This window comes from Balaenoptera acutorostrata, chromosome 3 (genome assembly GCF_949987535.1).
Source record: "Balaenoptera acutorostrata chromosome 3, mBalAcu1.1, whole genome shotgun sequence".
In the NCBI taxonomy this organism is placed as follows: Eukaryota; Metazoa; Chordata; class Mammalia; order Artiodactyla; family Balaenopteridae; genus Balaenoptera; species Balaenoptera acutorostrata.
Genome location: NC_080066.1, coordinates 102,395,360 through 102,423,188, shown reverse-complemented (window position 1 = coordinate 102,423,188; position 27,829 = coordinate 102,395,360). Strand labels below are relative to the sequence as shown.

Here is a 27,829-nt window from a genome sequence, read left to right as displayed (position 1 = left end):
TCCATACTAATTTATATTTGTGATTTGGAGGAATCCAGAGGAAATTATCGGCTCAGTCACCCAAGCTTAAAGCCCTTAGGATAGGTGCATCAATTTCTACATCTCCGCCGTAGGATTCTACCTGCTTTTCAACCTAGTGCATGAGAATGTCTTCAAGATAAATGCAGCAGTCATTGTGAAAGTACCTTGGTCCGTTTGGAAGCTAGTGCCTTAGAAATGCAAAGGATTACTGTTAAAGAGGCAAGCTGACTTGTCATCAGTAGCACATGTGCTTTATGCCAGCCTCCGAATGTCTGTAGTTTTGCCAAGTAGTAGAATTTGGTGAGTGTTGATATGAAGCATAAGCAAAAGATATGGCCAGTCTGAAGGCACAAAAATAGAAATAGTGTTTTTCAGAGTTTTGCTTTGGAGAGTCAGATTGTCTCCTTTCTGTGTATTCTCCACTGTGTTGTTTGATCTCCCTGAGAGAGGCAAGCCATGTACTAATTTGTTCTCTACAGTCGAAAATGTCCTGCCCGTGGAGATTTGATATATATCATTGTCTCGAAAGTAAATATCTACCCATGTATGTAGATCCTTCATTTATTTGTTTGTTTTTGGTGGAAGAAGGGAAAGGCAGCAAATTTCACATGTACTTAATTTGCCCGAAGTGACTGAAAGATGTTCAGTGGTGATAACACATAAGGCTGTATTTAACTAGACACGGGGCCTGTCCCCCAGGCTCTGTGATAAAACCGACTTCACTGGAGATGGAAATCCCGTGACTGAAACTGAGAAAGTTCAAATGTGTGGACTAAGCCGAAGAACAGAATACCCACCTGATCTGCTTTAGGTTTCAACGTGTTTGGCGTTTAGCTAAGGTATAAGTGTGGAAATGACTCCTCTTTTTCAGACAGGGAGGGCTCCCTGGAAGAAGAAGGCTTCTGTGATTCTCTTTATTTTGTAGCTGTGCCGAACTCACTTGGCCAAGCATGCCTCCAGCATTCATGGCCTATCCAGACGATTTATTTTTATTTTTATTTCTGGCCACGTCTGCCAAGCTCAGGCAGAAAGCTAAAGATATATATGGATTTTATGAAGATGTGAAAATCCCACTGGACCTGGCAGGAATTCTTTCTTGGTCTGTCTGGCAAGACTTTTCTAGTTGAGCAGTCAGGGTGTGGTTTTTCCACTGGAGCAAATCTGTCTTCCCATTCCTGTCTTCATTCTTATTCAACGAGGCAGATTTTTCTAAAAATCCACATATGTAAGAAATAATAATGATTTGGATGCACGGGCTCAAGGTGCAGGTTTAGACAGGGTGGGGTGTGGGCCTGCCTTCCCCTCTCTGGAAGGCATGGTGAGAGGTCCTTAGGCGATGTAATAGTGCGCATGTGTGACAGGCCCTAATCCTAGCATGCGGCGGGGGTCTGGAAAGGCTTTGCCTTAAACTAGGCATGTCTAATAGGGTTTCACACAACCTGTGAATTTGCCCCTGCACAAGGTCAGCTTGTAGGTCAGTGGAATGCTGCACAAATTGCATTCTCCTCCAGACTGTAATTATACCTAGGAGAAGGCCATGTGTTGCCAAGTTCAGCTGACTCCAGATAGGACCAAGATAAACTGAGGGCTTGCTAATGCTTCTCAGAAGCTGATTTTTAAGGCTTTGATATAAAGCATCTCTTGTTTTTTTTTAAAAAAAAAAAAAAAGATGGTCTTGAGGTTTATGAAGGGGCTTTGTGTAGAGGATGGTGAGACCAGCCATTGTCTGCCTTCCCTGAGAGCAGAACAAGATTGTTTGGAATGGAAGCACGAGGGATTCCAGTCAGACATAAAGTGAAACGCTTCAGTGCCAAAAGCTACTTAATACTAGAAAATGATTTTAAAGATTATAACAAATCAAGTAATATGCAGCTAAAGACAAAGAAGAATGAAAAACGGATATGGGGAGCAGTCATAGAGTAGGAATAGGATGAAAAATTGAGGTTGTGTTTACAATTAGCTGAGGTAGGATTGCGTTTTATTTGTTTGATGGAAAATGGCTATAAATATGTGTCTGTTATATGCCTGTAACTGTAATAATTTCTTAAAGTGTGAGCTTTCTTCTAAAGTAAGGTCCATCCTTAAATATCTGGGCCATTCCAAAGGAAAAGGGTAAGTCAGGCAACATCTGCAGGTTTCTTCAACGCTAACAGCTAAGTCATTCCAAAATCCACTTAAAGCAGAATATTCAGTAGATGAGCAAACTTTTATAAGTACTCATACTCTCTCATAAATGTTTTCTGAAATATCTTTCTCGAACAGCCTGAAATGGGCATTTTATTCCCCGGACCCACTTGGAAGGAGGTCACATTGAGAGCTTCAAGGCATAATTCTGCCTACCTGTTCCACATCCACGTGGAAAACCATGAATTTGACATTCACATTATGAAGCTATGGGCTAATAAAGTCAGGAATCCTACCAATATCCAGCAGTCAAATGTGGAGGACTGGCCTGAGGGTCTGCAGTGTGAAAGCCCCTCCTGCTGGCTGGTCGTAATGCCTAATGCAGAACCTTCACCCCAGTGGCCACGTGGCATGGAAGGAGCCCTTTCTGCGTGGCTAAGGGGAGCTTAGGTTACAGTGTTGGTTGCAGGTCCTGGTCTACAGAGCTTCTCATCTCTCAACTCTCCCTCGTGGAGAGGTTTTCCAGAGGTGAGACCTGGACTTTTGTTTCAGGAAAAAGGCACTGAGTGTAACGCTTCTGGAAATGCTTTCAGGTTACCCAGAGGAAGACTCTGCCCAAAACAGCCATTTCACTTAAAATCCCCACTTTCAATGAGTCCTGGCATTTTTTTAGGTATCATATACCTAAGAACAATTAGAAACTCTTCATGTTAGCTGATCCCTGTAAATAGCTCCCTTATGTCAGACTTATTTATGTGAGTTTCTCTCATATAAATAAACCAGTCTTTGAACTCCCATTGAACAAGGATGTATATATATATGTACATATATATACATACGTGTATGTGTTTGTGTGTGTGTGTATATATATATGTTATTATTTTTTTTTTAAAGGAATTCCTTTATTTTTATTATTTATTTATTTATTCATTTATTTTTGGCTGTGTTGGGTCTTCGTTTCTGTGCAAGGGCTTTCTCTAGTTGCGGCAAGCGAGGGCCACTCTTCATCGCGGTGCGCGGGCCTCTCACTATCGCGGCCTCTCTTGTTGTGGAGCACAAGCTCCAGATGCGCAGGCTCAGTAGTTGTGGCTCACGGGCCCAGTTGCTCCGTGGCATGTGGGATCTTCCCAGACCAGGGCTCGAACCCGTGTCCCCTGCATTAGCAGGCAGATTCTCAACCACTGCGCCACCAGGGAAGCCCTATATGTTATTTTTAATCTTTATAGCCCTGCAGTGCACCAACATCGGAGTTTGCATATTGTGAGTGTTGCTGAATTGGACTGACTGTGTCTCAGCATTGGTGTGGGATGATAGTCAGGGCTGGTCTCCAGATTTTTAGAATAGAATAGAAGGCTGGTCTCCTGATTTTTATCTTAACGACTAGTCACCAGATGATGCCTGTCACTTTCCATAGCTGGTCAAGGGAATATGACAGCTCAGAAGGCTCAAGCTAAAAGCTAGAGGGCAGGACCGTTGTATTTATGGCTCTGGTTCTTAGTTTTATTTGTATTTCTACTTGGATTGTTACATTGCTGGGAACCTTTGACTTGGGCCAGACAACTTTAAAAATTTGTTAAAATAACACAGGATAATAACAACCAGAATGCTTAAAGAATGGGTTGGTGCTGATTAATTAAATTTTTAGTTAATAAATGATTTGATATGTTATGGGGTTTTTTGTATTTAAAGTCCCGTAGTTATTTTTTAAATGTATTCAATAGAAAAGTGCCTACTATAAAAAAGGCAGGCTATTATATATCTGACAGCCTCAGGCAATTTAGGATTCTAAAAGTTTTCCAGATAATCATTACGATTGCCAGTCTTCACTGTTCAGTAATGCAAATAGGGAAGGTATAGTTGATTGCGATTTCTTTCAAGCCCATGATATTTTAGAGAAGCTAGTGACTTGGGAAGAATACCCAAGATTAGTTTATCTTCCTCTCATATTTTCTTTCTCTTCAGAGAGGAATTTTGAAGTTGACTTTATCTGTCTAGAAGTTAGCTTAGCAAGAATGAGTATGATACAATAAAAGAAAAACAAGAGGAATTTTCAGTTAGTGGAAGGTTCTCCATAAATTGCATCTGGTTATTTGAAACTTGACCGTGATTCTAAAAAAGAATATTTTAAAAGCAGTGTAATAATTATTGGTTGATAACTAACTGAACATCTTAAAAAAAAACCCACAAAACTTTGTCCTCCCTCTTTCTTTTCCTTGTTTGTTCTCTCCATCAGTTTTCTCAATCTTGTCTTTTTTCCTCGATGTTTTCTTCCTACCTACTCTGCTGTGAAGGTAAATGCCTCAGATAATAGGTAAAAATCTGGGTAAGAAGTAATGACATTTGATCACAAATATCAGAAAGGAGAATTGGGTTAGAACAAAGTGTCCTTCTAGTTCTGTGCCCCTTGCTTTAACGCCCTAGCAGTGAGGTGACTGCACTGACTCTACAGGACTCCTGAGCCTATAGTATTGTTACCTTTCTGGAAATCCACAGGGGGCCACTAAAGGAATAAAAGTTTACAATATCATGGTGCTCACTGCCCCCAATTCACAGCTCTCCACTTGGATTGGCTCGTGTGCAGAGGCGCATAAAACCTTAGTAGGGGCGCGGTAAAAGGTAGTTCGCTTCCCCCTTCTTCCCTTAGAAAATGCCTCTTATCCACAGCAATCTCTGTGTAAGTCTCTCTTCCTGCTGTTCAGCTATGTCATTATTTAAATTTCTTTACATTGAACCAGCCCAATAGATAGTCATTGGAAAACAGCAAAAAGGATACAAAGACAGTTCACAAGACCATGCGACCAGTAATCAGATGGTTAGCCTTACTATTAAATCACTAAAAATGCCAAATAGTGAAAAAACATTTTACCTATCATATTGACCAACATTTTTAAAATTGATAATACTCAGAGTGGGTGAGGGAACAGGAAAACTGTCACCCTCAAATACTTGGCAGGAGTATAAATTGATGGCACCTATTAGAAACAATTTGACAATGTTTATCAGAATGTAAAATGGACATGCTCTTTGAACCATTTCTATAAGTCTATTCTATAGAAATACAACCTCAAGTGACCTCAGGAATGATCTGAGTATATACTGAAGTCTTGGACGGGACTTTTTAGCTGACTGAACTCCCACTGAGTCTGTTTATTAAGTCTAATGTGTTGTTTTCCTCCGTGTTTGTTTTTGTTTTTGTTTTTTTTTAGTCATTTTGCACATTGGAATTAAGACTATTTTAAAATATGTATTCTACTCTTTGTGGGCTTTTTAACCCCTTTTTTATTTCTGATTTTTGTTCTTATAATTTGTTTGGTAGTGTCCTCCACTTCCTAAATTAGAAGCTTTTCAAACTACAGGCACCCTTGTTCTATTGTGCTTTGCAGATACTGCAGTTTTTACATATTGAAGGTTTGTGGCAGCCCTGTGTCGAGCAAGTCTATTGGTGCCTTTTTTCCCAACAGCATTACTCACTTCATGTCCAATTTTGGTAATTCTCACAACATTTCAAACTTTTTCATTATTATTATATTTGTTATGGTGATCTGCGATCAGTGATCCTTGATGTAACTATTGTCATTGTTTTGGGACACCATGAACCACGCCCACATAAGATGGGGAACCGAATCAATGTTGGGTGTATTCTGACTGCTCCACCAGCCAGCCATTCCCCCATCTCTCTCCCTCTCCTCAGACCTCCCTCTTGCCTAAGACTCAACAATATTGAAATTAGGCCAATTAAGAACCCCACAATGTCCTCTAAGTGTTCAAGTGAAAGGAAGATTGACACATCTCTCACTTTAAATCAGGAGCTGGAAATGATTAAGCTTAGTGAGGAAGGCATGTCGAAAGCCGAGATATGCCCAAAGCTAAGGCCTTTTGCACCAGTTAGCCAAGTTGCGAATGCAAAAGAAACATTTTTGGAGGAAATTAAAAGTGCTATTCCAGTGAACACGCAGATGATAAGAAAGTGAAACGGTGAAAGTTTTAGTGGTCTAGCTAGATCAAATCAGCTGCAGCATTCCCTTTAGCCAAAGCCTCATCCAGAGCAAGGCCCTAACTCTCATCAATTCTATGAAGGCTGAGAGAGGTGGGGAAGCTGCCGAAGAAGAGTTTGAAGCTAGCAGGGGTTGGTTCATGAAGTTTAAGGAAAGAAGCCATCTCTATAACGTGAAAGTGCAAGGTGAAGTAGCAAGTTATCCAGAAGATCTAGCTAAGATAATTCATAAAGGTGGCTACACTAAACAGATTTCTAGTGTAGCTGAAATAGCCTTCTCTTGGAAGAAGATTCCATCTAGGACTTTCATAGCTCGAGAAGGAGAAGTCAAGCCTGGCTTCAAAGCTTCAAAGGACAGGCTGACTCTCTTGTTAGGGGCTAATGCATCTGGTGACTTGAAGTTGAAGCCAGTGCTTATTCACCATTCCAAAAATCCTAGGGCCCTTACGAATTGTGCTAATTCTACTCTTCCTGTGCTCTATAAATGGGACAACAAAGCCTGGATCACAGCACATCTGTTTACAACATGGTTTACTGAATATTTTAAGCCCACGTTTGGGACCTACTGCTCAGGAAAAAGATTCCTTTCAAAATATTACTGCTCATCGACAATGCACCTGGTCACCCAAGAGCTCCGATGGAAATGTACAATGAGATTCATGTTGTTTTCATGCCTGCTAACACAACACCCATTCTGCAGCCCATGCATCAAGGAGTAATTTTGACTTTCAAGTCTTATTCTTTAAGGGATACATTTTGTAAGGCTATAGCTGCCATAGATAGTGATTCCTCTGATGGATCTGGGCAAAGTCAATTGAAAACCTTCTGGAAAAGATTCACCATTCTAGATGCTATTAAGAACATTGGTGACTCATGCTAAGAGGTCACAATAGCAACATGAGCAGGAGTTTGTCAGAAGTTGATTTCAACCCTCATGGATAACTTTGAGGAAGTCACTGCAGATGTGGTGGAAATTGCAGGAGAACTAGAATTAGAAATGGAGCCAGAAAAGGTGACTGAATGGCTGCAATCTCATGATAAAACTTGAACAGGTGAGGAGTTGCTTCTTCTGGATGAGCAAAGAAAGTGGTTTCTTGAGATGGAGTCTACTCCCGGTGAAGATGCTGTGAAGACTATTGACATGACAGCAAAGGATTTGCAATATGACACAAACTTAGTTGCCAAAGCAGCAGCATGGTTTGAGAGGATTGACTCCAATTTTGAAAGAAGTTCTACTCTGGGTAAAGTGCTATCAGACAGCACTGCCAGCTGCAGAGAAGTTGTCTGTGAAAGGAAGAGTCAATGGATGTGGCAGACTTTATTCCTGTCTTATTTTAAGAAATTGCCATAGCCACCCCAACCTTCAGCAACCACCACCGTGACCGGTCAGAAGCCATCAACACTGAGGCAAGACCCTCCACCAACAAAAATATTACCACCTGCTGAAGGGCTCAAGTGATAGCATTTTTTAGTAATAAACTATTTTTAATTAAGGTATATACATTGCTTTTTTAGACATAATACTCTTGCACATTTAATAGACTACAGTATAGTGTAAACATAATTTTTATGTGCATTGGGAAGCAAAAAATCTGTGTGACTCACTTTATTGCGATATTCACTTTATTGCAGTGATCTGGGGCCAAACCTGCAGTATCTCCGAGGTATGCCTGTTGTACAGTGTGCAAAACAGGATGGTACTGGTATAAAGACAGACACAGACCAGCAGAACAGAGGAGAGAGCTCAGAAATAAACCCACACGAATGTGGTCAAATGATCATCAACAAGAGTGCCAAGGCTAAAAAATGGGGAAAGGATAGTCTCTTCAACAAATGGTGCAGGGAAAACTGGATATCCAAATGCAAAAGAATGAAATTGGACTGTTATCTTTCAGCATAAACAAAAATCAATTCAAAATAGACTCAAGACTTAAATGTAAGATCTGAAAGTGTAAAATTCCTGTGAGAAAACATGAGAAAAGCTTCATAACATTGGTCTTGCTAGTTATTTCCTGGAAATGACACCAAACCACAGGCAACAAAAACAAAAATAGACGAGTGGAACTATATCAAATTAAGACGCATCTACACAGCAAAAGAAACAATCAACAGAATGAAAAGGATATATACGGAATGGGAGAAAATATTTGCAAACCGTATGTCTGATAAAGGGTTAGTATCTCAAAATATGTAAGAAACTCCTACAACTCAGTTTTTATAAACCTGATTTAAAAATGGGCAAGGACATGTATAGACATTTCTCCAAAGAAGACCTACAAATGGCCAACAGGTATATGAAAGGATGTTCAACATCACTAACATCAGGGAAACGCAAATCAAAACCACACCTAGCAGGATGGCTGTTATCAAAAACAAAAACATAACAAGTGTTGGTAAAGATGCTGAGAAATTAGCAAAATAGAACTACCACATTATCCAGCAATCCCACTTCTAGGTATTTATCCAAAAGAATTGAAAACAAGATCTCAAAGAGATATTTGCACTCCCCTGTTCACTGCAGCATTATTCACAATAGCTAAGAAGTAGAAATAAGCTAAATGTTCATTGGTGGATATATTTATATATATGCACACACATACAATACGCACATATATACACACATACACACACAATGGAATACATATATACACATATGTATACGCGCACATATATATATACACACAAACACAATGGAATATTATTCAGCCTTAGGAAGGAGATTCTATCACATACTACAACATGTATGAACCTTGAAAATGTTATTCTAAGTGAAATCAGCCAGTCACAAAAGGACAAATACTGCATGATTCTGTTTACATGAGGTATCTAAAGCAGTCAAACTTGTAGAAGCAGAAAGCTGCCCAGGGGCTGGGGGGGAGAAGGAAATGGAGTATAGCTGTTCAAGGGGTATAGAGTTTCCGTCATGTAGGATGAAAAACTTCTAGACATCTGCTGTACAACAGTGTGCATATAGTTAACAGTGATGTACTGTACATTTAAAATGTTGTTAATATGGTAGATTTCATGTTTTCCTTTCTCTCTCTCTCTCTCTCTTTTTTTTACTCTAGTAAAAGAAAAAAATTAAACCTTTCAGTCATGAAAACAAAAGAAACGAGGGCTTAGGGCATATATCCATTCCGTGTCCGTTGTGTTCCTACCATTTTAGCTGGTTTTGAGAAACCTGGTGTTATTCCACAATTGAAGAGAGACTATTTTTAAAGGTCTAGTTAGAGGTAGACAGAGAATTTGACACAAATAGGGAAGAGAATACAAATGCTCTGACTTGAGCACTGCCTACCCCCTTTTTAGGAAGTAGCACTGCATTTCAGAAAACTCTTAAGGTCTCAGTCCAGCCGAAGGTAACAGACACTTTCTTTCCAAACACTTGCCGTGCCAGGTTATTAAACAGAATTGCAAGGATGGTAACATCCTTTCCACAGGGCAGCCTGGTTGAACAATGAAGTGGGGATGGATTTGCTTGTTTTTGTTTTTATTTTTTGTTTTTTTTTAATATTTATTTTATAGTGGAGTATAGTTGATTTACAATATTGTGTTAGTATCAGGTGTACAGCAAAGTGATTCAGTTATACATACACATATATCCATTCTTTTTCAGATTCTTTTCCCACATAGGTTATTATGGAATAGTGAGTAGAGTTCCCTGTTCTATACAGTAGGTCCCTGTTGGTTATCTATTTTATATATAGTAGTGTGTATATGTTAACCCCAAGCTCCTAATTTATCCTTTCCCCCGACCTTTCCCCTTTGGTGACCATAAGTTTGTTTCCGAAGTCTGTGAGTCCATGTCTGTTTTGTAAATAAGTTCATTTGTATCATTTTAGATTCTACATATAAGCGATATATGTTGTCTTTCTCTGTCTGACTTACTTCACTTAGTATGGTAATCTCTAGGTCCATCCATGTTGCTGCAAATGGTAGAATTTCATTCTTTTTTATGGCTGAGTAATATTCCATTGTATATATGTACCACATCTTCTTTATCCATTCCTCTGTCAGTGGACACTTAGGTTGCTTCCATGTCTTGGCTACTGTGAATAGTGCTGCAATGAACATTGGGGTGTATGTATCTTTTCGAAGTATGGTTTTCTCCAGATATATGCCCAGGAGTGGGGTTGCTGGGCCATATGGTAGTTCTATTTTTAGTTTTTGTTTTAAGGAACCTCCATACTGTTCTCCATAGTGGCTGTACCAATTTGCATACCTACCAACAGTGTAAGAGGGTTCCCTTTTCTTCACACCCTCTCCAGCATTTATTGTTTGTAGACTTTTTGATGATGGCTGCTTGCTTTTATCCAATGACAGACAGAACCTCAATCTCAATTTCAGTCCCTCCCTCTCTCTCTGTTCTCTTGTGGTTACTCTCTTGCTTTGTTTTAATTAGCTATTAGAAAACCTTGAATTTGAACCTTGTTTTTTCTGTAGGTAGAATGTGTTACCCAGGGTTTTCAGAACCTTAACTGGATAGCATGGTGAATATTGGTTTGAAGACATTTTTGCAACCTAGTTGTCCTCTTGTCATAAATTTGATTCCTGTGCCTGTCTCCTTGACGTTGATGTGTATGCCACGACCAAGCTTGTATCTCAGTCACTATCTTGGTCTTTTAAGGATAAATCTAGTCAATTCCCAAAGCTTTTCTTACTTTGAATTTGCTTTGCAGTTAGTTCAGGTCATGGTTTTATTCACCTTTTTAGTTCTTCTCAGCAATTTTAAATCATTAAATTCTACAAAATTTATGACGTCAAGAGCATGAGTCCAGAGCAGTGCCAGGCATGTAACAGATGCACAGCAGATATTTGTTAATGAATGAATGCATGTCTGAATATTTACACGAAGCTTCGGTAGGTTTTTCTTAATTTTGTATTGGACTTTAAAAATCATTTCACTTTAAATTTGTGTTCTCTAAGAAAAAGCTAGAAATTGCATTTTTTAAGAAGATATTTGATATACATAATATCTTGTTCCTTTGCTTTCGTATAAAAAAGAAATAAAAATACCAAAGTACCTTCTTTATTTCTTTTAAAAACTGCAATTCTGTATCCTCCAAGAATCTTTCTTTAAGGCTAATGTTGAAATGATTAAACACATTAGGCTGAAAATCAGATTTTCCTTTTATCTTGATGAAAGCTTAGTGTTTACTGTACTTTCGGCCTAACAGTAAGATAAGAGTAGCCATGCTGAGCAGAGAAAGATAAAGGGCTGGCGAGAATTGATTCAGCATCAATCAATAGGTAATTAGACAGGTGGACAAATAGACAGTCTTGGTTGGAGCAAGCTCCTGTTATCCCTTATTGTTCAACCAGCAAGCAACTCAGCTAGTTAGTACCAATATAAATGTAGCTGTTACTGTTTAATCTTGTCTTCACTACATTTTTGGTAAGTTTGTGTGTACATAGGTGGGAGAGGAAGCATAGCTCTTTAGTTTGTATTTTACCCAGAAAAGTACATTAAAAACATAAGATTTGGTGATGTTTTATGCATATTTCCTATTGATTTTTGTAGCCCTGCCACAAGAGAAAAAAAAGATAATTTTTTTCCCTTAGTGGCCACTGTGCAATACATTCTTTGGAGCTGATTTGGTTTAGAGAGAGACAAAACTGTGATGAGCTCTCCATGGAGTATTCATAGGGGTTGAAATTATTGGCAATGAAGTATCTGGAGTTTCTAAAAAGATTATAAAAGTTTCTGTATACATATATTACTATAAAAGACCACTTCTAAATAGTTTCAAATTAAATCTGTATGTACAAAGTATTATTTATATTAATCATAGCACAAATACAAAGCAACCTAACCCTCCTGACTAGGGCAATTTTATTTAAATAATAAGTCTGTGTCAGGAACTGTTTTAGGTGCTTTACCTATATTATGCCATTTAATTTCTAGAATAAATGTACGAAGTAAGTACGGTCAGCCCTACTTCATGATGAAAAAGTTGAATTCCTAGAGATTAAGTCACTTTTCCGAGGCCATATCACTGGTAAACAGCGGAATCGAGATCTCAATGATCTTTCCCCTAAACCACTCAGCAGATGATCCTGCAGCCAAGGAGGCTAGAGGCTGTGAAGTGACTTACGAAGTCCAACGTGGAAACAGGCCAATGATAAGTGGAAAAGTTGGATAAAAACTTGTACATGTGTTGCAATTACAACTTAGTTAAGATGTGTTTGAATAAAAAAGATCAGAGTAAAATAAAGATTTGAGTGCTCATATTAGATTGGTGGAATTTAGGGTGGTGTTTTTCCTTTATTTTCTAAAATATCTATACTTGTGGATAAGTTATATTCAAATTAAAGTATTAAAATAGAGTGACTGTAGCATCAGTTTAGTTTACCAGACTATCTAAAACTATGAAGGTTTTCGGAATGCTTCTGAAAGATTGCCTGGTTGTTTGAGCTTGTGTTAATTTTTTAAAATTCCAGATCATCAAGTTATTGGATGGAAAACGATCTCAAACTGTGGGAATCTTGATATCTAGTTTGCATTTAGAAATGAAGGATATCCAGCAGGGTAAGTCTTTTTCATCGTTTTTTTTCCAACTTTAAAATTTTCCAGCTTTTATTGTGAAAAATATCAAACATATACAAAATGAGAATGCCGCGGTGAATCCCGTGTACCCTGTAGCTAGCTACAAAACCATTAATCCACTCTTGTTTCATCTAAAGCACCCTCCTTCTATTAGATTACTATGAAGCAAATCTCAGACATTTTATTATTCATCCTTTAAAATGGTAACACACCACGAAAAGATATGGATACTTTAAGTGTAACTCCAGTGCCATCATCATGCATTTAAAAACATTTGCAATAATTTCTCAGTGTCATCAAGTATGTAGTTCTAATATCACTGATTGTAAATTCGTCCATTCATTTACAGTTAGTTTGAATGAGGATCCAAACAGATTTCACGCATTGCCTCAGATGTGTCCATCTCCCAGGGGTTTCTTTTTTTTTGGCTGCATTGGGTCTTCGCTGCTGCGCGCCGACTTTTCTCTAGTTGCGGTGAGCGGGGGCTCCTATTCGTTGAGGTGCGTGAGCTTCTCACTGTGGTGGCTTCTCTTGTTTCGGAGCATGGGCTCTAGGCACGCGGGCTTCAGTAGTTGCAGCACACGGGCTTCAGTAGTTGCAGCACATGGGCTCAGTAGTTGCAGCACGCGGGTCCTAGAGCTCGCAAGCTTCAGTAGTTGTGGTGCGTGGGCTCAGTAGTTGCAGTGCGTGGGCTCTAGAGCGCAAGCTCAGTAGCTGTGGCACACGGGCTTAGTTGCTCCGCAGGAAGTGGGACTTTCCCAGACCAGGGATCGAACCCGTGTCCCCTGCATTGGCAGGCAGATTCTTAACCACTGCGCCACCAGGGAAGTCCCCTCTCAGGGGTTTCTTTTGATCTAGAGGTTTCTGTCCTCTATTTTTGTTTTTTTTCATAATTATTTTTTTTGAAGAAGCCAGTTTCTTCAAAAAAGAAGAATATTCTGTGGAGTTTCCCACATTTTAGATTTTCCTGTTTGCGTTGCCTGGTTTTTATTATGTTCTTCTGTCCCCTATGGTTCCCGCAAACTCTTAGTTTGATCTAGAGAGTTAATCTGAGTGGGGGAAGAGTACTTCACAGATGCTATTGTATACTCTATCAAGAGATACATAATATCTGGTGTCTCTCTATGATGTTGGTGGGCACTAATGGTCTTTGCCTAGATTCATTATTTCATTAGAAGTTTGCCGAATAATGATCTCCTAACTCCCTCATTTCTTCTTCATTAGCAGGAATGCTTCTATGGAGAAACACTCTCCTTCTTCATCCACTCGGTTATGTCACTGTTTCTTAATCCCCTATTCTTTTTCAAATGACGCAATTTCAACTTGGTTTCCTTTGGCTCAGTTTGAAATAAGACATTTAGAGAGGGAATTTTACTTGTATATATTTTTCTTAGGCCCTAGAAAAGTAAACCCAAAAACCTTCTGATGTTTTTGAAATCCGTGTCTTGCATGAAGACAGTGCTCCCCCTTTCTCGGTCATCAGTTAAATGTAAATCTTCATTTTGACATGTCACTGATAATATTTTCTGAGTGGTAATACAATCTCTCATAGATGGTTTCAGTAGAATTTAGCTTGGGTGTAACAGGAGACACTCTGAAACCACACTTCCTTTCAGGTTTTAGTTGGTGTTGCCTCAAAGTTATTTTATTCTGAGACACAGCAGAAGACCCCCGTAGGTCCCGAACTGAAAGGCACTTAAGAAACTTTCATACATTATTTTTCCTCTGAAAAAAGCTTTGTTAAGGGCTTAAAATTTTGCTTTATTACAAACATTTAAAATCCCACATAAAACTAAACATATCCTGAATCAGATGACAGTCACAGAGTATTCAAATAAGCTTGTCTCTTTTCAGTATTTAAGCTTAATAGTAGAACTGAATACATAAGTGTGAATATTAAACCTCAGACAATGTTGCACTAGTTGATTTGAGTTTGGGGCAGAGGGTAGCTGGCAAGGTCCACCATCAGAATTAGAAAAGGATTCTTCAGTGGCTTTAGGTATTAGATCTACTAGAATGGAATTTCTGAAATTCACACAGAAAACTGTGACACTGACGCAAATGAAAAATGAAAAAATAAAACCAAAAGAACATCGGCAGGGACGTTTATAATCTTTTGTCAAGGAGAGTCACTTTTTTGATGCAATCATTGAAATCGAAAGGAATTTTTCAGGTATAGTGGCAGAGTCTTGTCCTAAACCACGGTACTGTTTATAAGCCTGGTAAAAATCAAGTATGCTTGGTTTCATCACCATGACAGGTAGCACTACGGATATGAGCTTTACAATGTCCACAGCACCTTGGACTCTCTTCATTTCTTTTTAGGCATGTCCTGTTGTAGTACACATCAGATTGCCATGTGGATCAGACTCATTCCGGCCGTGTGCTATTCCAGTTACCATCTCAGGACTGTAAACCTTCTTCCCATGGCACTCCAACCTTGTTGGGTTGAATGTTCATGGTGACTTGAATAAGAGAGTAGTTCACCGAGACCTTTTCCAGTATTCTACTCCGGACAAGAACATGTTTATATGAAGTAGACGTGAACTTAACATTTTAGCACTGGAAATGTTGATTGTAGCATCACAGGCTTCTAGGACTCATGGACACCACTTTAATTCTTTCTCTTGCTTCAGGGCGTCTCTGTTATCCACCACAGAGTTGGCTCCTAAGTTAAAAAAAATTATCTCCATTTCATGTCTTCATTTAGTAATGCATTCCAGATGAATATAGCAATATAACTCGAGCTTAATTTCTCTTTAGAATCATTTGACTGACACTGGCATCTGAAGGTCACTTAGGAGCCCGGGCTGTGTCAGGTACATTTCATTCTGAATCCATGTCTGGTCGTGAATGGAATGCACTTGGCCTTGTGTTGTCATCCTGATGAAAGGACTCCCTGTGCTGACCTTGACCTAAACGTTTGTTTTAATGTAAGAGGGGTAACTGTCGTGAGATCTGATTGGGGCAGGCCAGCTGGCAGCCAGGCAAGGTCATACAGCATGTCAACCACGGTGAGGTGACCACAGTTGGGAGACTGTTCTTCAGCCTTCTGGTCATTATATTCATCTTTGTCAGTGTGCAGAGGTAGGTGCACTAACTTGCACTTTAGTGCAAACTTACACGGAGCTGATGTATAAACCGGAAAGCTAGTATATTCACTCAGAGAAGATCAGAGAATTTTCCATTGGCATGACAAAAATGTTTATCATATCTGTTCATTGTTATGTCCGTGTGACTTGTCTCTACTTGGCATTAGATATTTGCTTATGCCATTTTCCTTTTTGCTGGTCACCTTGAAAATAGTTTTGGGTGTTTCAGCCCACAGTTACCTCCCACAGATGGATAATCCAGTTTTTACTTGTTCAGCTCTTAAAAAGCAACCTTATTTTCTTCATTTGTAAGGTGGGCACTTCTCTGTTGTCCATTAGACACTGCCTATAGTGTATATTCAAAGTGGAATTTGGGGGCTCAGTACCTCAAGGTCTTAACTGATAGCAAGTAGCAGAGCCAGTGCTTGTTCCTTTATGACGTGTAGCATTTCTTTGCTCAGAATTTCTCTGATAATTAAGCATCATTTACCAATAACTGGGCTAATGTATCATAACTGGGCTAATGTATCATATGTAAATGTCACTCAATAAGTGATTTTTGTTTTTAATTTGATTTTAAAGAATAGACTAAACCTTAGACTAGATGAAATCAGAATGTCATGAATTCCATTCCAGTGCATTTGGGCAAAACTTCTTCATTCTTCTTTCCCTCCCTCCCTCCCTCTTCCTTCCCTCCCACCCTCCCTCAGTAAACATGTACTGAATGCCAGTTCTGTTTCAGACACTGTGACTGCCACAACACATAAGATCCAAACTCTCACATTCTCAAGAGTTCACAGGATGGTGGGAGAGATGTACAAAGTATCACAAGATCACAGTATAGAGTTTCCTGTGAAATAACAGAGAGCAATATATTGGCTCCTCCTGTAAAACTTAAGATGAGTCTTAGAGGATGAAATGGCGGTCGTCACATAGAGAAGGAGCTTTTCCAACTGAGGAAAGAAGACATGTGGAAAGAGGCACAGCTAGAGTATATATGTTACATATGAATGTGGCTTGTTTCAGGGCAAAGTGCTGGAAAGGCAAGTCACATCCAGACCAGGAAGGGCCCTGAATATCATCAGATGAAATTTGAACATTATCCCATCAGTAACAGGGAGACAGAATTTCAAATTTAAAAGGGGCAGTGCTGTGATCTGATTTTGAGTGCAGAGATATCTCTGAGGCCATGGAAGACTGGCCCCCAAGCCCTTTCATGCTCTGGCCACAGCCGTACCTCCTCCTTCACTTGGCTGTGCTCCCTTCCTCTCTCCCTGCACTCTAGCCACAGTGGTCCTCTGGTTCCTTAAAGAGGCCAAGTGCTTTCCTTCCTCTGTGTCTTTGAAGGCACAGCATGCTTTTCCACCCCACTCTTTATAGCTTGCTCCTTTTCTTTGCTGGGGTTCAGACACGTGCCTCAAAGAGGCCCTCCCAGATCCTCTTCCCTAATTTAAGTCACCCTAAGTTAATTCTCTTATTTTCTGCACAGCAGCTAATATTTTATTTGTTCATCTACTTCTCACTTACATCCACCACCAGAATATAAGCTCCAAGATGGTGATTGCTCACTGATGTGTCCCTAGCACCTTGTTGTGCCGGGCACCTAGGTGAGGAGGAGGGTCATCAAGGGTCTGTTGAATGAATAAACAAAAATAGTCCTGAAGGTGACTAGATCTGTTAGAAAGGGGGCGGTGATTGTTGACATAATAAATGACGAAGGCCAGAACTAAGGCTGTGTCTGTGGAAATGTAGAGGAGACCATATACAAGGGATATTTGGAGAGAGGATTGCTACGGTTAGTCCCATCGGATTCACACAGTGATGGAGAAGTCTTACATGTACCTTGGATTGCTGGTTTCAACAAGAATGTGAATAATGGTGCCAAAAACATAAAATGGAAATACAGGGGAGAAAGCATGGGTAGAAGCAAAAAGGTCAGTTCTGTTTTGGATGATTTGAGTCTGAGATGACTGGCGACATTTCAGCAAAAGTTTTCAATGAGCATCTGAAAATTCTAGCCTGACACTAAGTAGATGGGGGTGGGTTAGAGATAGAACATTCCCCCAAAGGTAGCCACCCTCATCTGTTTATCTCTACCCAAATGTTGTGGAACATCTTGTGGGAGAAAGCTAAATCCCTGTACTGACTGAAGTTTAAAAGCACTGCGTGACTAAAGGCAAGACCTTGGTTGTGGAAGAAGAATAGTTTCAGGACACTGATCGTAATACCACTGCACTTGTATTTGGTCCAGGAGAGATTCCGAGTAAGTGACTTACTTCTTGCTGGTTTTCCATCTGCTAAACTGGACGACTTATATTTAAAAGCATTTGGCATCCTTGGACACAGTGACTGCCTACATGATTGCAAATTAGTGTTTTCATTCCACGTTAGTGATTTCCTCTTATTCTTTTCCCAGGGGAGATGGAAAATTGCTGTTGACTCTTCTTGATATAAACCTCCGTATGCATTGCAACAGACTAAGTGCCAGAAACCTCCTGGCATCTATTTGGAATTTCCCGTACACTCAGAATTCATATTTATAATATTTAATCTAACATGAAAATAAAATATTTTTCACTTTAGTTCCTACTAGTCCAGAATCTCAGTTTGGGGGTTCAGCTGCATCAAAGACTATCTTTCTGTTTAGAAATCCCAAATCAAAATGTAAGAGGATTTCAGTTAGTTGTATGCCCAGAGTCTAAAACCCAGATCTGAGAATGCCCACTGGACTTTGCTCCCTTTTGCCTAATAACTTCTGGAAATCTCTGTCAAGGTTTATGCCAGTTGTCTAAAACATAATGAATTTCACCAGGCATCTGAAGTTCACCATGAATTGTCTAGAACTTTCCTGAGGAACATTCTAATTCTAGCCTGGAAGACCTATACTCAAAGACCAAAATTTTTATCGTGCACCCGTGCCAGTAAAAAGTTTTAGAGCGTGCTTCTCAAGTTATGTTTTTAAGAACTTGTACATCGTGTAAATGTGTGACAGAACTAATATTCACATTATAAAATGTATGCAGAGATATAAATTAAAATGAGATTAATATTTCTAAATATCTTACTGATTTTGATGGCTTTAAGTTCTCAACAGCTAATATCTCAAGGCTCAGTATATAAATAGGGTGAGGCTTATTATTAAAAATCGTGGACTTAAACCCACATTTCAAACAGTCTCTGGATAAATTCTATTATAATTTATGGAGGTCAACATCTTGGCAAATCCGATTCAACTGCCCTTGCTTCTAATTCATTCCACGACTGATGAAGAACTTGTACTAACAATCAGAGCCTCTGCTCTGCCATTTTTCTTATCGTTGATGGATTATCTTCAGTCTGGGGTTTCTCTGCAGGAAGCTTTTGAAGCCAACTTGTTTATTTTGTCAAGTTTAGTTAAAACCAGATTTCAGAATCAGAAAACGTTATTTAATTGCCCTCTCACCATCGCCACCAAATCCCGGTATGTTGAACGTAAAAGAACAAGTTGAGGAAGGCACGTGTGAAGGAGTTTACCCACCAAAGGTGACAGGTGGTCACGACCTACTGTCATACCAAAGGAAGGCGCCAGGGTCAAGCAACTTATCAAGGGCTGGCAGAGCTCCGTTTTGGGGTGAATATAAACAGTAGTTCTAACGCTACTGGATTTCCTTTCCCAGCTTTCTCTTTCTCCCACCAAGTCTAAAACACCTGAGCAGCAGGGATCCCACCCACCTCTCTCTGAACCCCCGTGCATTCCTTCACTCTCAGAGCTGAATCCAGAAAGCAGAGGGTGGCATTTCTTTGTGCTTTACCTTCAGGCAACTGGCTGAGACCATCCAATCTGCCTGGAATGTAATTTTGGCTTAAAAGAACCAGAACTAATGGAAGAACAGAAGCAGCTTAACCCAAACTGTTTCTCATTCCACTGCCCTACAGAGAATAGAGGGGACGAAGGAGGGGAAGTTCTGTGAATTCTTCGCCTGTGCCCGTCTTTGAGGTTTGAACCATGGACAATTTTAATTGCACCTATAAAATGGCACCTGGCGGCAGAGTACATGCCTGGACTTAGGCAGGAATTGGGATTTTTGCTTTATAAGATTGAGTGATTTGGAGCTTTGGGAACAGATCAGATGTGTCCCTTTTGGGACTGTCATTTCTTTCAGCTGCCAGCCAGCTCCTGTTGACTGTGTCATTTACACTTGCCTCCTGTTTGCATCAAAGCTCGACTAAAGGTCTGTACCAACTAACACGACACACTAGCAGGCACTTGGCGATGTAGATAAGATCGTAAAATATATTCCCTCTATAGTTGCTATTCTTTATGTGTCTGGAGGCAACTTTTGTTCGTGTTTCTTCATTCTCTGTGCCTTCGCTTCCCTTTTTAGTTGGTTCTGGCATGCAGTATAAAATTGCAATTATTAATATCTTTTCAAGAAAATTGGATTTTACATTACTGTAGATTTTCTTCTAAGATAATGCCTTTCCAAGTTCCGGGTTTCTCTTTCCTTTTTTTAGAAACTCTTTTTTGCCATGATTGGAACCACAGTATTGATTATTGTCAATAACTTCGAGTAGTTAACAAAGATTTGAAGTTTGTCTTATGATATATATTAAGATAGCATACTAGAATCGAATTAAGTATTAGCAATAGTTAAATAACGGTGAGGTTATGGATTGTACAATACCCAAATGACATTTTCGTGGCACGGGCTGTCTGTGGTCCCCACTGGGAGACTGCCGATTGATGTAAAAAGCATGTGATGCCATTCAGAGGCAGAGGTTTCTGTATGGACTGTTGTGGGTAGTTGGTTCACTGATTTTTTTTTTTTTAAGGTGGTGAGAATTTTAGGTGGAGTGAGTATTTCTAGTCTAACACTTATAAAGGCTAAAAGAAGTACAGTCGTAGTCCTGTCATTGGTTATGGAACTGAGCTTGGGAAATCATGCTTTGCGACTTCGTGCCTTAGTTTCATCACCTATAAAACTTGGGACAGCAGTAACAGCCACCTCATATGATTAAATGTAAAGCACTTAGAGCAATGCCTGGCTCACAGGAAGCTCCCGACAAAGGCTAGCTACTCAGTGATTAAGTATTCATCTCCGGTATGGTCTGCCTACTTTCCCACCCTCTGATGGAGTGCACAGAGATGCCTTTAAGCTGCTTAATAATTGCTGCCCTCAGCATTTCATCTGGATAGGTGCATGGAATGAGGCTTGGCCCGTACCTGTGTCTGCACAGGTGTGCCCGGTGCCAATCGGAGGAGGAACATGGTGGTCAGTAGGGAAAGAGTGAGGTGTATTGAGGAAGGGCTATAGGAGAGCTATGGCCATCATGAAGAGACTTGGGTACAGAGCATTCAGCAGGGCAGGTTCTGTGCAGCTCTTGTCCTGGCCTCTGTGTGGTTCTTCCACCCTCCACACTCCTCTCTGCCCAGCCCCCTTCTTTTCACCTCTTGCCCAGTTTCATCACGAGCTTGGTCTTCATTCTCAGTGATGGCCTCGTTGTTGGGAGGTGAGACTGTGGGGAGATATTCCTGCTCTGCCTTCCCTCAGCTTTCAGATTCTACCACAGGCTCCTTCCTTCCATGACACCACATCCTTGCCTTTCTCTTGAGAGAGGTCAGAGGAGTTGGTTTTTGGCAGGTTTGAGGGGTAGATCACCTGAGAGTTTAAAAAACCCAAGGCCTGGGACTTCTATGGTGGTCCAGTGGTTAAGACTCCGTGCTCCCAATACAGGGGGCATGGGTTGATCCTATCCCTGTTCGGGGAACTAAGATCCTGCATGCCGCATGGTGCAGCCAAAAAAAAAAAAAGAAATAAAATAAAAAACTCAAGGCCTTCCATATTACTTTCCCCATTCCATTCTCTTTTCCTTACAAATTATTTATCAAGCCCTAAAAATATCAGTCATTTGGTCAAAACAGGTGAGTTTTATGTTGGCTACTCGGGAGCTAACAATGTTAACAAAATAATTTCTTTTTTTTTTCCATAAACTTATTTATTTTATTTATTTATTTTTGGTTGCATTGGGTCTTCATTGTTGCGTGCGGGCTTTCTCTGGTTGCGGCGAGCGGGGGCTACTCTTCGTTGTGGTGCACGGGCTTCTCATTGCGGTGGCTTCTTTTGTTGCAGAGCACGAGCTGTGTAGGCACGTGGACTTCAGTAGTTGTGGCATGCGAGCTCGGTAGTTGTGGCTCGCGGGCTGTAGAGCACAGGCTCAGTAGTTGTGGCGCACAGGCTTAGTTGCTCCTCGGCATGTGGGATCTTCCCGGACCAGAGCTCGAACCCATGACCCCTGCAATGGCAGGAGGATTCTTAACCACTGCACCACCAGGGAAGCCCGAACAAAATAATTTCTATTGATAATCCAATAGTCATCTTTGCTTTCTTGGGCTGAGAATAAATCTAGTCCATTTGCAAAGGATTTTTATACACCCACTTGTGAAGAGGTGTCATGTCAACTACTGAAGGACACAGAAAGAAGCATACAATGGGCTAATAGAGGCTATTTTTAAAACCAGCATCAACCAAAGCCTGGTAAAGCAGCCATCTTTCGGTGACATCTTCCACACCTTGGATGACCAAGTTTACTTTGGCTAATCTAACAGACTGAGTGTGCCTTTCCTACTTCAGTCTGCCATGTGTTTCTTGCCCAAAGATGTTCCTCTGTCAACAAGAACAGCACCCTTAAGTAAGTACTTGTTTTGTGCTAATTAGAAGTCCTTCAAAACAGCAAACGCTGTCCTGTGTTTATTTGGACGAGGTGCACTTGGGGATAGAAAAGCGTTCAGGGTTAAAAATGGCTGGAGGGCTGCAAGAATTCTTGCCGGTTCTTTCTCCTTACCCTGGTCTTGTGAAAAGCTGTCTCCAAACCAGAGAGGGAATTTACCTATTGTGTAAGACCCTGACCCCGTGCCTGTGCCTTAAGCAGGCACATAGTTTTTATGTGCGCCTGTTAGTTTGAATTTGTGATACTGATCTGCTTTTTGTCCCTGCTGACGGTTATTATATCTTAATGGGCGAAACCCTACTCTAATGATCCTTGTGTATATAATTCTCGGAGTACAGAGCAGGCACCAGAGGACCACATAAAAACGTTTGCCTCAATTTCCCTGGAAAAAAGGAGCCCAGAAACCAGACTTGACCAAGTAACAGATTTTTAAAGGTAAAGGAACCCAATAAAATTACCAGCTTTTCACAGCGTGTGTCTACTTCCTTTCGACATATTGTGAAGTGTAGGTGAAATATTCTAACTGAACTGACAGTGGGAGTGGGGATAACTAAGGAGAGAGGGAGATAAAAGTAAAAACCACCAGCCATGACTGATACCGCAGAAGCAATGAATTGTTGGGGGTCCCCCCTTTGTGGATTTGGCACTTCACCTTTCTGACACCACCTGCAGGAGTGTCGGTATAATGAGCCCCATACAGATGGAAGCAACAGCTAGAAGTACTTGGAATTACTGTATCAGGGCTTTGAGGCGCACTGGAGAATTGTGTAGGCTGGCATTTGCTTATTCAACTTTTACAGTAAAGAGGGTGTTTGTCTGTGAGTGTGTGTGAGAGAAAGAGCAATAGAGTGTGCGTTTACAAGTACAAAGTGGAGGGGGCTATCTGATCCTAGGTAACTCCAAAAATATTTCAATAAATGACTGATTTCTTTCTACAATGTAATCTTCAATTAACTAAATGGGTTCATGGGATGCTTCTAAGTTTAATGGTGAGTGCCTTCAAGAATCAATTCTCTAGGGACTTCCCTGGTGATGCAGTGGTTAAGAATCTGCCTGCCAATGCAGGGGACATGGGTTCGATCCCTGGTCCGGGAAGATCCCACATGCTGCAGAGCAACTAAGCCCATGCGCCACAACTACTGAAGCCTAGAGCCCGTGCTCTGCAACAAGAGGAGCCACCGCAATGAAGAGTAGCCCCCGCTCACCGCAACTAGAGAAAGCCCGCGCACAGCAATGAAGACCCAATGCAGCCAAAAATAAATAAATAAATAAATAAATTTTTTAAAAAAGAATCAATTCTCTAATACACTGTCCCGTATTTGGGGAATAGCATGTTCAGGTATGGATTCTGGCCCTATGTACGAACTTAAACTGTTCATGGTGAATAGGAGACAGGATTATGTACATGCAAGACAGCTCTCCTATGAGTCACAGGACTTAGGCTCTTTTTACGTTTCAACCCTTTGGCCAATAACCTAACCTTCCCTGGCCACCCTATTAGGTAGGAATAATAGAAATCATTTAATTTCCTTAAGCTCTTGGGCTCAACCAGATGATCTCTTCACAGTGCTGCTTCCACCACTGAGTTTTATTTTACTTTTAAGATCCTCGTGGAATAGGAGAAATCTCAGTGGAATACTTGGCGTTGACCCTAAATTAATCTCTCAGTCTACTTCTTCCTCTCCCCCATTCCTCCCCCAAGGATGAGATTAGAAGTGTAGCTCGGGGCTAGGAAAGAAATGGGCTTAAAAATCAGGCCAAGGCCTTAGAACTTCACCCAATATTTAAAAGAAAGACATCTGAGGTATTTTAAACATCAAGTAAAATTTTGAGACCTGTGTTTAAAAAAAAAAAAAAAACTTGGGTGGTACGATGAAGCGTGGATTGGTGGGAAAGATGGAAATGAGAGGTAAAAATAGGTTAGCTTTCTAAATGGACCCGAAGGTTAGCTTTTTATATTTCCCTTAAGACATTCGATACATTATTTTTTGTAATTAGAGTTTTTGTGCATGTAAGTTTTCTATTAATGCTTCCCGAATTTGGGTCTCAAGCAGGGTTTTGAAGGACCAAAAGGGTTTAAATTGCAACTGCTCCTATCTGAAACACTCCAGAATTCTAGAAAGTTTCATTTATAACACAAACTACTCAGTAATGGCAGTCTTCTTTCTCTGATTCTTTCCAGATGTTGAAGGAGATAAGGCATTAACAAGCATTAAAACACATCCACAGTGTGTATATTTAACTTCCCAATAGTCAGTTTGTAGGTACCATTCTGATTTCACACCATGCTTTATACACTGGGCCAAGCATACATCTTAACCTCACTTAATGTTTTCAGTAAGTGAAATTAGACCCATTCTATGGCTATGCTGAGGTTCATAGAGCTGAACCTGCCAGGATCACGTAGTAAGTTTTGCTCCCTCCACAGCAGTCATCTCGGTCTTTTTCTGAACCTTGAGTTTGTTCCTTCATCAGGATTAGAAATATCCTTCTGCACTTACCTCTCCCTGGAAGGCTTTTCTCCCAGACACTCACAGAACTGACCTGCTCAGGTCTTAGCTTAAGTGTCACCTCTTCAAAGAAGCCTTCATCCATTAACCTCTGTCATGTTGCGCATTTCTCTGCTTTCTTCATATTCTTATCTGTAACTGTTTATTTGTTTATTTTCTGTCCCCTAAGGTGGAGTATAAATCTCATGAGATCAAGTGCTTTGAACATCTCAGACACACATTTGATTTATGTAATCACAGCATTTTAGAACCGTTTCTAGAACTTGGTGCACGTTCAACAAGCATTTATTCAAGGGATGGGTGAATGAACGAATGAATGTCGCCAGAGCCCATGCTTGTTCTCCAGTCCCATCCTCCCTACATGTTTTCCTCTGCTTCCTAGCATACTGCGGGGGGAATTGGCTGAGGGTATAACCCATCAAACTGTGTATCTGGGACCCAGACTGATTAATTTCTGAAACTCAAATATTTACTCACTAGGAAAGGAAGCCAACAGATCATTCTCTTTCCCATTAGGTAAGATTACTTGATTATATGTAAGCTTGCAATTCATGTGCAGTACCTAGTTTAGGAGTGAATGTTTCTGATAAATTATTTTTAGAATTTTACCTTTTCTTATCGCATTCCCTTGGCTGATTTTTAAAGGAGACTATTAGAATTTACATAAACTAGACATTGTTCCTGGCCATTTTTTTGTTTTTTTAAAGCATCAGACATTGAAAAATGCCTGGTCCATCTAATAAGTTAGTGAATTCATATTATCCCCACACACAATGTTCCTGGGAGGGTAAATTCTTGCCTTCTTTCCTCAAACGACATTTTTCTTTTGTGGTTTCAGATTGGACTTTTCAGAAGGGTAATTTTCCTTTGTCTTGGTGGAATCTGAGACGACTGACTTTGTCACTAGCATATTAACCGCTTTTCTCACTACCCCACGTAGCTGAGGAATAGCTTGATGATTAATTCCTCTAAGTTAGAGAAGGTGGCCTATGAAGGAATTTTAAGTACATTTCTCGGTGTTCTGTGAAGTTACATGATCTTAGCTCCGTTAATTAAGTTTATTAAGATTGTATAAAGGGGTTCATGTGATTCTAAACCACAGAAGACGCAAAACAATTTGGAAGCAACCTGCCCTTTACCTTGATCCCTACCTTCTCCAAAATCCGTGGTGCAGTGCCAACGAACAGAACAACGGTTGACGAGCAGAATTTTAAGGCATTCTAAATATTACTGGTTGGTTTAATAAAATTAATTAGCCTGCCACGGAGAAAATTTACTAGCGTGCTGGTTAATTTCACAATGTAAAGTCAGAGAAGGGAGGTGGGGTTGAGGGAACAAACCTTATTAGTTTTGAATAATTATTTAAAGATGTGGAGCTGCCTATTTCAAGCACTTTGATTGCCAAATCCATTAAGGCTTTAAAATCTCAATGTTTGTATGCTGGTGTATATGGGAAGGAATCTCTCTAGATGAAATCACAGGCATATTAGTTAACAGCTAAATAACTTATTTAACATACAGAACAGCAAGTAGGATCCAAATAAAACCATGGGAATGAGAACTTGCCTTAAGACTGGCTCATGGGAGGTTTCCATAATCTTAATTTGCCATTGATGCAATTATTGCTTTTTCTTGTCTCTTTAATCCAAACAAGATGTTTGCAGCGGCCATGGAAAGGTGCCTGAAATCACATGCCTGAATTCATTTAATTTGCCAACATCGTCTTTTTTTTCTCTCTCTCTTCCTGGTAATGGGTAAGAGTCAGTTCTGGTGCATCAGGTACTAAATCTCTTCAATTACCAGCCGGGAAGAAAGATTTAACCTTGTGTTTCAAACCTACAAACTGATTTACTTTTAAAGCACAAACACTTCTCCTGTGGAGCCTAAATTAAACTGCAGAAAGGATGCAGAGCTTGAGGAATTAAACCAGGCAGGGCCAAGGCTCAGGCCAGTGATCGGAACCATTTCGGTTTCTTTCACGGGGGCCCCTGGTGCAAAAGGAAAGGGAGCTGGAACGAGCCGAAAGACAACCTGTGTGAGAGGAGGCAACGTTATATTGCTTGGAAGCTAGACTTGGGGTAAATGTGAGTTCAGGGGAGTCCAATCTAACCTCTTATCCTTTTTCTTTTTCTCTTTGGGGGCTCGGCAGCCATTTTTAATGTGGATGATTCTGTGGTTGATCTGGAAACCCTGGCGGCCTTATATGAAAACGTGAGTATCAAACACCTACGGAGCCAGAGTTTCCAGATTTTTGTATCTTAACTAACTTAAAAAAAAAAGTTAATGTCTAGAACATGATTATATGTGACTCCTTCCACCTGAAAAGTCACTGAGCCATTCATGTTCTTTGGCAGTGGGAATTGTGCCATTGCGTGGAAGAGATTAAGGCACAGAAATGCAAGCTCAAATGAGAGCGGGCACGAGGGAAGCACTAGGTTCTTGACCCCCCACTGTGGTATCTGGGTTAGTAGATTTCTTTTGCATGGGAGGGCAGTTCAATGTGGAGGCCACTTCTGTGCCGTGGAACCCAGCCCAGCCCTGTGGCTTGCAATCAGGGTGCATGAAGCTAAGTCACCAGCTTAACACTGATGTACACCAGTGTCATCCTCTGAGGAATGGGGATGCTGTTACCAGCTTGCATAATTACTTTTAGCCTAAGTGAGCTGACGGCATTGATCGTGGGAAATAGTATAGGATGGTGGGTGTGTGTTTTGGATTTAGAGTGAGATACTCTCAGGTTTGAGGTCGAGCTCTACCATCTACTGCTGAGTGGCCTCAGGCCAGTTAAATTCCTTAAACCTGTTTATCAGTACAGTGGGGATTATAATGGGCT

At 40.4% G+C, this 27,829-nt stretch overlaps 1 protein-coding gene across 2 annotated transcripts in view; it reads left to right on the top strand.

The window, feature by feature from the left end:
- FMN1 (formin 1) overlaps positions 1-27,829 on the top strand; it is a 425,289-nt gene that overhangs the window by 229,813 nt on the left and 167,647 nt on the right. For both annotated transcript variants that reach the window (XM_057542902.1, XM_057542903.1), the window contains 2 exons: positions 12,581-12,668; positions 27,146-27,207. In XM_057542902.1, coding sequence (XP_057398885.1) covers positions 12,581-12,668; positions 27,146-27,207 — 150 coding nt within the window. The remainder of the gene's footprint in view (positions 1-12,580; positions 12,669-27,145; positions 27,208-27,829) is intronic.